This window comes from Cetorhinus maximus, chromosome 23 (genome assembly GCF_964194155.1).
Source record: "Cetorhinus maximus chromosome 23, sCetMax3.hap1.1, whole genome shotgun sequence".
In the NCBI taxonomy this organism is placed as follows: Eukaryota; Metazoa; Chordata; class Chondrichthyes; order Lamniformes; family Cetorhinidae; genus Cetorhinus; species Cetorhinus maximus.
In genome coordinates this window covers 64,114,859-64,127,147 of record NC_135901.1, presented here as the reverse complement: position 1 = coordinate 64,127,147, position 12,289 = coordinate 64,114,859, and the positions used below count along the sequence as shown (strand labels likewise).

Sequence of the window (12,289 nt, the reverse complement as noted above, 5' to 3'; positions counted from 1 at the left end):
ATGGAAAATAAAAGCGCATGGTCTAAGGGGTAACATATGAGCCTGGATAGAAGATTTGCTGGCTGGCATAAAGTATGCATAAATGGATCTTTCTTGGATTGGCAGGATGTGACGAGCGGTGCCCCACTGTGGTCTGGACTGGGGCCTCAACTTTATATGATTTACATCAATGGCTGAGATGAGGGGAGTGAAGACATGGTAGCTAAATTTGCAGATGACACAAAGATAGGTAGGAAAGTATGTTGTGAAGAGGACATGAGGAGGTTGCAGATGGGTAGAGATAGGTTGAGTGAGTGGACAAAAATCCTTCAAATGGCAGGAAGAACATAAAAACAGAGTGTTACTTAAATGGAGAATGCTGCATAATTCTGAGGTGCAGAGGGATCTAGGTGTTCTAGTGCATGAGTCACAAAAAGTTAGCATACAGCTACAGCAAATAATTAAGAAGGCTAATGGAATGCTATCCTTTATTATGAGAGGGATTGAACATAAAAGTAAGGGTGTTAAACTTCAGTAATGCAGCGCATTGTGTAAGACCGCACCTCGAATACTGTGTGCAGTTTTGGTCTCCATATTTAAGGAGGGATGTAAATGCATTGGAGGTGGTTCAAATGAGGTTAAGTAGATTGATACCTGGAATGAGTGGGTTGTCTTATGAGGAAAGGCTGGACAGACTGGGCTTGTTTCCACTGGAGTTTAGAAGAGTGAGGGTGATTTGATTGAAGTATACAAGATCCTGAACAACCTTGACAAGGTGGACTTCAAAAGGATATTTCCCCTTGTTGGTGAGCCAGAACTAGGGGGCACTGTTTTAAAATTAGGGGATCGCCCTTTTCGGACAGAGATAAGGAGAATTTTTTTCTCTCAGAGGGATGTACGACTTCGGAATTCTCTGCCTCAGAAGGCGGTGGAGGCGCGATCATTGAATATTTTTAAGGCCGAGGTAGATAGATTCTTGTTAGGCAAAGGAATCAAAGGTTATCGGGGTTAGATGGGAATGTGGAAATCAAAACACAAGAAGATCAGCCATGATCTTACTGAATGGCGGAGCAGGCTCAAGGGGCTGAATGGTCTCCCACTGTTCCTATTTCTTATTTTCTTATGATGTCACAGACACGGACACAGAACATCTGGGTCTGTACAAACCAGTGATCACCACAAATTATGAAGGCTGGGAGGGTCCATGAGAGGGTACAGGGGAGATTTACCAGAATGGGTCTGGGGATGAGGGGTTTAAGTTACAAGGTTAGGTTGGGGTTGTTCTCCTTGGAACAAAGGAGAGCGAGGAGAGATGTAATAGATATGTAGAAGATTATGATAGGTTTAGATAAGGTAGTTAGAGAAAAGCAGTTCCTATCAACTGATTGTAAAAGGGTTATGGGACAGAGATTTCAGATTTGGGCAAGAGGTATGGAGGGATGCGAGGAAGAATATGAGTGTTGATGGCCTGGAACTCAATGCTTACACTCAGAGACCAATAATATCCAGGTCCTGAATTTCTATCTTGGACTGACAGTGACAGGTTTGGGAAACAGCTTGTACAGAGCATTAGAAAAGGAGGATCCAGGTCGTGATGAATCGAGTGACTCTGTCAGATCTTAATGTGATGTTTGGCCTGACTCTCCCGTCTGTAAATCCTCCTCTTATAAACCCCTGTAAAAGGAGTTTCCAAAATCCAACCCTGTCAGCCCAGGATAGAAATGCACAACATTCTCTCCTCCTGCTACCTGGACCGGGATGACCGCGCATGCGCCCTGCTGCACATTGCCCCTATAAAGATGGCGGCCGTTACCCTGGGTCTGGCGAAGGCAGAAATCCAGACTTTTTCGGCCCGTTCTCTGCAAACACAAGACCGGTACCTTGTTATTTGGGGTCTGCGGCCTGCACTGTGTCTTTATGAAGCCTCCCTGTCCACTCCGCTGGCTCCATTCCTCCTCACACACCCACTAACTCTGTTAGTTCGCTCCACTCGACATCCTCTCACCCACTCAGAGCAGTTTCGGTCACAGACCATCACTGCGCATGCTCATGAAACCGACGCAATGCGCATGCGCTAAACGTACTATACGATGCGCACGCGCACCGAACTGTTGTCATGAAGATAGGGCACATTCTGCTCCCCTTTGAATGCTGGGTACCCCCACCGCCATTGAAGGTTCATATTTTTTGAACAAAAAAATTATTATTTGCGATCCGATGACAATTGGAGTCACAGGGCCACGATATAACATTATTAAGCCAATTGATATGACAAGCAAAGTGCACAGGTCTGTCCCGGGTATAAATAACAGAAGAACAAACCCCTACATTTTGATGTGAACTCACTGCAGGCAGTGTGAGCAAGTGATTTTCCTTCCGATACACAGAACATCTAAATTTCATCTTGTCAGCAAACGGTAAACGATCATTTTACAGTGTAATTTCACCCATAACTTTTGAGCTAACACTGGAATCTTAACCCCTTCTGATAACAACTTCTACATTCTGAACCATCTACAGTTATCGAAAAGCAGGTGGTGTAAATCTGAAATGAAAACGGAAAATGCTGGAATTTTCAGCAGATCTGGTAGTTTCTGTGGAGAGAGGAACATAGTTTACATTTCAGGGCTATGACTTTCCATCAGAACTGCATTGCATCGGTGCACAGACCTGAAAACTTAACTCCGTTTCTCAATCTACAGATGCTCCTCTCAAGTGCTGAGTATTTGCAGCACGTTCTGCATTATCTCTGGTGAATGAAATTGCTCCTGATTTACACATTCAATTTATTAGTGACTAATTTATATTTATTCTCGTCCATTCACAAATGGAATCATCTTCCACTTGTCTACACTGTCAAACCATTTGTTTACCTTAAAGGCCTCGGTCTGGTCATTCCTCACTCTCATTTCCAGTCAAAGCTTTTTCAAACTGTTCAATCTTTGTTGATTGATATAACTTTCCAATTCTGGCATAATCCCAGTAAATATTTTTATACACCTTCTCCATTGCTCCTCGATCCTTCCTATAATATGGAGACAGAGTTAATCTGCGCATCAAAGTCACTATTGCCCCAACTTCCTGTATGTTGGAAGGATCACTACGACAGTGGGAGAGAGGACTGTGGTTTCGAGCTATTATTCACCATCTTCTATTTGAGACATTCTCCGGTTAGCTAAAATAAAATGAGATTAAATGAGCCAGTCAAATGTTCTGTGACATTACGAATCATCTAGCAAGTTGTCTCTCAACCTTGCAGTGAAGTGGAGGGCAGTTTTCATTCTAAACCCGCCACTTATACCATTAAGAATACCTGTCAGGGAATGACAAGATTTCAGCACGGGGCCAGTGGAAAGTTCCGTTAACATGATTACCAAGCAGTGAGGAGGTGAATTTGCAATTCATGTGCACCTTGTTTGTGCATTTTACAGATTAAAACTTGAATTGAATCTAGTTTTCTCCATCTTGAATATATTCAAGTTGGAAATCCAGGAATATTTGGACACTAAGGGAATCAATGGACATGGGAATTGGGTGGGAAAGTGGAGTTGAGCTGGAAGATCATTTAATGATGGAGCAGACTCAGGGGAAGTATGGTCTACCCTGCTCCTATTTCTTGTGTTCTTATGAACATCACTGTGAATCATTTCCACGCAAGTCCAGCAGATGCAGCACCCGCCCTTTCACCTCCTCCCACCCCACATCCTCGGGCTCCAAATACACTTTCCAGATGACACAGTGATTTCTTTGTACTTATTGCAAACCAGTGTCGTGTATTCACTGCTCACAATGCGCTCTCCTCGACGCTGAGGAGAGTAAATCCCATTGGGTAACTGCTTTGTGGAATATCACCTTTCAGTGTGATCCTGAGCTCCTGGTCATTTACCAGTTTAATTCTCCACCCACTCCCACCCTGACCTCTCTGTCCTTGACCTCCTGCAGTGTTCCAATGAAGCTCAATGGAAGCTCAAGGAACAGCAGCTCATCTCTGATTAGACACTTTACAACCTTCCACACTCAACATTTATTTCAACAATTTCAGATCATAACCATCAATCCCATTTTTTTCAGACAGTAGGTGCTGCTAAAGGTTCTGATGTTACCATTTATCCCTCCTCTGGACCTGTCTTTTGTTTCTTTACTTGTCCCGTTAGTTTATTTCATTGTCTCTTATCACCCAATGTTTCCTTGCACCATCATCCTCTTTGTCATTTAATCACTCCAACCTACCATCCTATTACAGGACCGTTTGTTCTTTCTTCCTCCCCCCACCAACTACCACGCCCCCCCTCTCTTTTTCCTGACTCTAAACTTGTTTGTAAACAATTAAATCTCTAAATTCCTTCAGTTTGGATAAAAGGTCCATTATTAAGGAAGAAATAGCAGGACGTTGAGAAAAGATTAATGCAATAAAACAGAGTCAACGTGGGTTTGTGAAAGGGAAATCATGTTTGACAAACTTGCTCGAGTTCTTTGAGGATATAACATGCAGATTTGATAAAGGGGAAACGGTAGATGTAGTGTATTTGGATTTCCAGAAGGCATTCAACAAGGTGCCACATAAAAGGTTATTGCACGAGCTAGAAGCGCATGGTATTGGGGATAACGTATTAGCATGGATTGAGGATTGGTTAACACACAGAAGACAGGGGGTCGAGATTAATGAGTATTTTTCAGATTGGAAAGATGCAACTAGTGGAGTGCCACAAGGATTAGTCCTAGGGCCTCAATAATTTCCTATCTATAATAATGAATTGGAGGAGGGGGCAGAGTATAATGTATTTGCTGACGATACAAAAATAGGTGGGAGGGCATGTTGTGATGAGGACATAAGGAATCTGCAAATGGATAGAGACAGATTGAGTGAGAAGGTAAAAACTTGGCAGATTGAGTTTAATGTAGGAAAGTGTGAGGTCTTGCACTTTAGTAGGAAAAATCAAAAGGCAGGCTGTTATTTAAATGGAGAGAGACTACAAAAAAGTGCAGAATCTGGGTGTACCTGTGCACGAAACACAAAAAGTTAGCATGCAGGTGCAGCAAGTTATTAAGAAGGCAAATAGAATTTTGGCCTGTATTGCTAGGAGGTGGGAGTTTAAAAATAGGGAACTCTTGTAACAACTGTACAAGTTGTTGGTGAGGCCTCACCTGGAGTATATGTACAGTTTTGGCCCCCGTAATTACGAAAGGATATACTGGCATTGGAGGCAGTTCAAAAGAGATTCATCAGTTGATTCCTGGGATGAAGGGGTTGACTTGTCAAGAACAGCGAAACAGGTTAGGCCTTTATTCATTAGGGTTAGAAGAATGAGGGGTGATTTTATTGAAATGTACACGATTCTGAGGGGGCTTGACAGGGTAGATGTTGAGAAGATGTTTCCACAAGTGGGGAAATCTCAAACTAGGGAACATAGTTACTGAATAAGGGGACACTCATTTAAAACTGAGATGCGAAGGGATTTCTTTTTTCAGAGGGTAGTGAATGTCTATAATTCTCTACCCCAGAGAGTTGTGGAGGCTAGATCACTGATAGCATTTAAAGAGAAGGTAGATTGATTTTTAAAATATCGGGAAGTTGAGGGCTATGAGGAGCTGGCACAAAAGAGGAGTTGAGGCCTGGAGCAGATCAGCCATGATCTTATTGAATGGCAGGGCAGGCTAGAGGGGCAGAATGGCTGACTCCTGCTCTTATTTCTTATGTTCTTATGAAAGTGTCTCTGGTGAAAATGGTCGTAAATGAAAATAGAAGGCACAGGTAGCGTGAATAAGCCAGGTTGTAAGGCTTGTCAGCAGTTTCCCTGACGGTCTAGTTGTTATGATTCAGTACTTTGACTGCTGTGGCCTGGGTTTGATTCCTGGTCAGCGAATGATGCAAGCTCGTAAAATGAGCTCGAATTATTTCCTGATTAAAATTATTAGCTCTACCAGAATCAGTGGAGCGAGAGCTTGAGTTTTGTATCTGAGTTGGAAAATGTCATCCGTGCAAAAGGTCGAGAACAAACACAGAGATGAAGATAGGGAATGAGGAGAAGGGCTGTGATAGGCTGCAAATCACTGACTATAGAGATGCTGGTGAAAGGAAAGATATAGCAGTAATCGGGGAGATTTTACTGTTTACACCGACACAAATATCTCCCAGATCTGGTTCCAAATCTCGCATGAAATGAAAAGAAAACTTCTCGCTCAATCTTCCACTTCTTAGCTGCACCTCCTTCCAAACTTTGCAAACTCTTCTTGCATCATTCATCCTGATATTTTTCTCTACAACATTTTAATATGAAGCTGCACAACTAAGGTGAATAAAGTTTGTGATGGTAAAAATGTGTTCAACCACTCAGGAACTGAAGCACATTGACACACACACAGAATCACACACAGGCATTTACACCGAGAGTGACAAAGGGCAACCGTTTGTCTAAGGAGAGACAAACAACCTGAGAGCAAGCATTACACCAAACTGGCTCCGTTTTTGTTCCATTTCCGACTGGAAATTTTGTGAATGTTTTCATCAATGAATGGAAACAGGAAAAATCCCGAGTTTCTGGATGGATTTTATTCAATCTAACCTATAATTAACTCTGTAGACACAGAGTTAAAACCAGGAATAATGAGAAGTGGAAACCCAAATTGATTTGGACTCCATCACTTTAACCATTCAGCCACAACGACTGACCCTATGGATAGGTTAAGGTTGTTGCGAAATAAGTATAGATGGCTGCAGCAGAGAAGGGGGGCATTCAGCCCATTGTGTCCGTGCTGGCTCTCTGGAAGAGCAACTCAACTACTTCCACTAATGTACATTCTCACAAAATCAATTAGTATTTGTATTGCCTCTCCTCCTTCTCCCAGTTAAAATGAAACCCAATACACGCCCACAATCACTTTGAACTGCCACTTTTTCTGTTTCAATTTCAGATTTCCAGCATCTGCAGCATTTTGCTTTTCATTCAATGTAGAGAGTTGAGAATCTGGAATTCCTTACCAGAATGGTTTGAGATCCATGTGTGAACTGGTGACCCATGGGTAAATTCCCACAATGAGAAGACGAGCTGAAAGTGGGAAGGCATTCACTCAGTCATCCCATTTACTGAGACAGCAGCACAGTCACAATGGGGAGAGACCATTCAGATACTTTGAGTGTGTGAAGTGAAGTGAAGTGAAGTGACTCAGTCTCCGCAACTGTTAAAACTCCAGCTTTAAAAGTTCAAAGGATTTGATCCACAATTAGTGCACTCTGGCAAGTTACGGGTTAGATGTTTCGTATGTGGGGGGAGAAAAATCACTTGTTCACCCCAGTTTTTGAGATTCCAGTGAGTTCAGATCTTACTGTCGGGGTTTGTTCTGCTGTTAATTACACCCAAAACTGGAAGGTTCGTGTGCTTTTGTTGCTGCATCAATTGATTTCATAATTTTCTATCTTGGCCCTATTACTCCAATCGTAATCAGATCATGTAACATAATTTTCGATTGAATAATATTTCCTTTCAATGGCGTTGATCCTACCCAGGATTCGCGGCGAGACAGAATGTGCCATATTCGCACTCAATGAGCGCCTTGCGCAGGCGCACAGGCGAATTGGAAATAGCGCGTGCGCAGTTTAGTGTCCAACGGTGCATGCGCAGTGTGGGTGCTGCAGCTGCGGGGAGGTGGTCATATGGTCTGTGCAATCGGAGAGAAATGGCCGAGTTTTGGAGGTGTCCAAGTGGGTGGGGAGGCTTCATGAACACCCAGTGGAGGCCTTAAAAGCCGAATAAGAGCCTATCGGGCTCGCGTTAGCAACGAACTGCCCGGTAACAGCAGCAGGGCGCCCGAGTTAATGCAGCAGAGCGCATGCGCGGTCATCCTGGTACAGGTAGGAGAAGGAGAGAATATTGTGCATTTCTATCCTGGACTCAGGGATGGATTTTGGAAACTCCTTTTCCAGGGGGTTAGAAGGGGAGGATTTACACACAGCAAACTCAAATCAAGAGAAATGTTTGTCTCTTCTCAATTTCTATTCTTTGACTGACAGGGATGAATTTTTTTTACAGGATATTAGAAGAACAGGATTTGAAGGTGGGAAACTCAAACCAAACATCAGGTCAAAACCTGACAGAGTCACTCGCTTCATCAGAACCTGAAAGTATGTTTGTCAGTGGAAAAATGTTCAAACATCTATTTGACTGGAAATAGGGGAGAGCAAAGTCACAGAGGGGTTTGAAAAGAAGGATGTGAATTTTAAATTTGAGTTGCTGTTTAACCAGGAGCCTGTGTAGGTCATTGAGGACAGGGTGATGGGTGAGTGAATAAGATTCAGTGCAGAGGACACAGGCAGCAGAGATTTGGATAAAGTCCAAGTCATCAAAGGTTGAATGTGGGAGGCCAGCCAGTCAAGTTCAGAGGCCACAAAGGAGTGGGTGAGAAACATGTGCTGAGACAGGGCCAAGTTGAGGGACGTTACTGAGATGTGTTTGGGACAGGAGGTGGGGTAATTTAAACCACACTGATTTCTTTCACCACCCACTTGTAAACGGAAAGGTGTCTTTGTTTTGCTTCCCTCTTTATAAGTATTCTTCAACCCTCTGTTTTCATGTGATCTAATTTCTATTAAGAACCCCACAGCAAACTCGAGATAGGACAAACTCAAAGGGTTAGTTCATTTGCACGCACCCAATGGGTGGTGATCGCAATGTAGCTCCTTTGCTTTCGTACAGTAAATGAGGGATGGAGAAAAGAAAGATTTATAGGGCAGGGAATGCAGAGAAAAATGGTATTTTATGTGGGTTGCAGAGTCCGGAATCTAAGTCCAGTGAGGGATTCCTTCATGGAGGTCGGCAGGTTGAAAGCTGATGCTGTATAATTCACTTTTCTGGTGGAGTTGACTTCACGTGATGAGATAGCTATGCAGAGATGAATCAGTCTTGAAGGCAAAGGCACAGATGTTCCAGCAGAAACAGTGTAGATGTGGCCAGGTATTCAGTCTGGGCAGAACAACTTTTCTGTTTGCTGCTTGTAGATGTTAAAATGGCAGACTGAGGTTTATCAGTGCAACAAGGCAATATTACTGGTTACACAAGCTGGAGGTCCATGTCCCATGACTCCCGCCAATTGATATTGTCTTTGACAAGGGATGTGTATCCCCTGCCTGGGTCCCCGAGATTGTTAAATGTATCAGTTATTAAGAATTGAAAGTAAGGTGCCGGGGCCCTTTCTCTCATCAGACAATTGGACTCCTGTTGGCCAGCCTGGGTTATGAAATGCAGATGGCCTTTGTACAGATCTCTTTGATTTTGGCCTGCGCAGCCCACAGTGGGTCATGAATGTCTCTTCAGAGATAGCGAGTTCCAAATTTCTCCGATAATGCCAGACAGCATCTTTTGTTCAGGGGTCACAGACAGCTTCAGGCATTTTAAAAGGCCTTTGTCCAGTTTTTAAAATCTTATTAATAAAACCATGACGATATCTGTATCTATTTTCTAAAAAAAACATAGTGTGAGATATCAGTCCCCTCACAGATGGAAACCCATTCTTCTGATGGCAAAGATATGTGGTTGGAGGCACACCTTAGGGTGAAATATTTCACCATGGTTGTGCACAGTCTGGTTCAGTCTCAGACAGTTGTCAGGGAGAGGGATGGAATCCGTGGCTAGGGAGTGGAGTTTGTAGTGGGGACTGAAGACAATGGCTGTATTTAAATGGAGGAAATTTCTGTTCATCCAGTACTGGATGTCAGACAAGTCAGGACGGTGTGTGACTTGGAGGGAAACTTGGAGGTGATGATGTTCCCATATACCTGCTACCCTGGTCCTTCTAGGTAGTGGAGGTTGAGAGTTTGGGAGACTCTTTCTAGTTATAGATATATAAATCCCTTTCCTTCATTCCTTCTGCTCCCATCTCTCTCAGCCCCCCTGCTCACATAGAACCCTGAGTAGACCCAGACTGGATGGCAGGTTCCCTTCCCTGAAGGACATTAGTGAACCAATTGGGTTTTTATGACAATCCAGCAGTTTTCATGGTCACTTTTTCCTCGTACCGGCCCCACAAATTCCCAGATTCATTCAGCTCAATTTCACCACCTGCCTTAGTGTTTTTGTGGGTTCTCTCTCACTCCCTTTTTTCTGTTTTAAATCAATTTCACAGGGTATTAGAAGATGAGCATTTGCAGTCGGGAAACTCAAACCAGACATCAGCTCAGGACCTGACGGAGTCGGCCAGTTTATCTTAATCTGAATATCATCGGATTGTGAACATGGAAGGAAAAAGCACCGTTCACAGTGGGGAGAAACCGTACACGTGTTCTGTGTGTGGACGAGCCTTCAGCCAATCATCTGGCCTGTCAGGACATAAGTGCAGTCACAACAGGGAGAAATCGTGGAAGTGTGCGGATTGTGGGAAGGGATTCTATTACCCTTCAGAGCTGGAAACTCATCAACGCAGTCACACTGAGGAGAGGCCATTCACTTGCTCCCATTGTGGGAAGGGATTCACTCAGTTATTCAACCAGCTGATACATCAGCGAGTTCACACTGACGAGAAACCTTTTAAATATCCAGACTACAGGAAGTGCTATAACAGTTCCAGTGAACTGATGTACCATCAACGTGTTCACACAGACCAGAGGCGATTCAGGTGCTCTCAGTGCGGGAGTGGGTTCAGGTGGTCATCTGACCTCACTAAACACCAGCGAATTCACACTGGGGAGAGACCATTCACCTACTCCGAGTGTGGGAAGGGATTCACTCAGTCATCCAGCCTGCTGACACACCAGCGACTTCACACTGACGAGAGACCTTTTAAATGTCCAGACTGTGGGATGGGCTATAAAAGTTCCGGGAACCTGATGTCCCATCAACGTGTTCACACTGACGAGAGACCATTCAGGTGCTCTCACTGTGGGACTGGGTTCAAGCATTCATCTGACCTCACTGTACACTAGCACACTCACACTGGGGAGAGACCTTTTAAATGTCCAGACTGTGGGAAGGGCTGTAAAAGTTCCGGGAACCTGATGTCCCATCAACGTGTTCACACTGACGAGAGACTATTCAGGTGCTCTCATTGTGGGACTGGGTTCAAGCATTCGTCTGACCTCACTAAACACCAGTGCACTCACACTGTGGTGAGACCTGCTCAGTGTGTGGAAAGGGATTCACTCAGTCATCCACCCTGTTGAAACACCAGAGACATTTTAATTGCCCAGAGTGTGGGGAGTGTTTTAACGGTTCCCAGGAACTGATGATCCATCAATGTATTCACACCAACGAGACACCGTTCAGGTGATCTCACTGCGGGACTGAGGTAATCATCTCAACTCACTGTTCAACAGCGAATCCACACTGGGGAGAGACTATTCACCTCATCTAAGTGTGGGAAAGGATTCACTCAGTCATCCTACCTGCTAACACAGCAGTGAGTTCACAAGTAACTGCACTGATTGTATTTTTCTCACACCCAGGACTGAATGATTTTCATTGGGGTCTGTTTCTGCTGATGTTAATAAACTCCAGCCCAGTTAGAGGGGTTAATATTGAGGATTAAAGTGATGTAAATTAGCTTTGTGTTAAACGCAAGTTGTGCCCAGCCTTTTTAATATCTTTCACACAATTTACACACAAATTAAAATCAGGAGTAGGCCACTCGGCCCCTAAAACTTTCTCCGCCATTCAATAATATCATGTTGACCTGATTGTAGCCTTGAATCCACATTCTCAGCCAGCTCAGATAACCTTTCACCTCCTTGATTATCAAGAATCAATCTACCTCTGTCTTTAAAATATTCAGTGACTCTGCTTCCACTACCTTTTAGGGAAGAATCCCAAAGATTCACGACCATTTGAGAGAAAAAAATCTCCTCATCTCTGCCTTAAATGGGCGGCCCTGTCTTTTTAAACAGTGACCTCTTGTTCTAGATTCTCCCACAAGAGGAAACATCCTCTCCCCATCCACCCTGTCAAGACCCCTCAGGACCTTATATGTTTCAATCAAGTCACCTCTTACTCTTCTAAACTCCAGCAGATACAAGCCTGACCTTTCCAACATTGCCTCATAAGACAACCCGACTATTACAGATATTAGTCTCGTGAACATTCTCTGAACTTCTTCCAAAGCATTTACATCCTTCCTTAAATAAGGAGACCAATACTCTACACAGTTCTCCCGATGTGATCTCACCAATGACATGTATAACTTAAGTATAGTCTCCCTACTTAAATTCAATTTCCCTTACAATAAACAATAACACTCTATTAGCTTTTCTAACCACTTGCTGTACCTGCACACTAACCTTTTGCAATTCCTGCTCTAGGACACCCAGATCCTTTACATCTCAGAGCTC

At 43.6% G+C, this 12,289-nt stretch overlaps 2 protein-coding genes and 1 pseudogene across 2 annotated transcripts in view; 1 reads left to right on the top strand and 2 right to left on the bottom strand.

The window, feature by feature from the left end:
* Positions 1-12,289, bottom strand: part of LOC144697683 (uncharacterized) — a 672,764-nt gene that overhangs the window by 192,806 nt on the left and 467,669 nt on the right. The gene's annotated exons all lie outside the window — the stretch shown is intronic.
* The window catches only part of LOC144697681 (uncharacterized), a 126,425-nt pseudogene that overhangs the window by 13,036 nt on the left and 101,100 nt on the right, over positions 1-12,289 (bottom strand).
* On the top strand, positions 7,605-10,891 carry LOC144697682 (uncharacterized). The gene is made up of 3 exons (XM_078569697.1): positions 7,605-7,682; positions 8,018-8,098; positions 10,096-10,891. Exon 3 carries the CDS (start codon positions 10,205-10,207, stop codon positions 10,889-10,891), a length of 687 nt encoding a protein of 228 aa, XP_078425823.1. The 5' UTR covers positions 7,605-7,682; positions 8,018-8,098; positions 10,096-10,204.

Coding starts and splice junctions, on each gene's coding strand:
- LOC144697682 (XM_078569697.1), top strand. CDS start 10,205: ATGGAAGGAAAAAGCACCGTTCACAGTGGGGAGAAACCGTACACGTGT.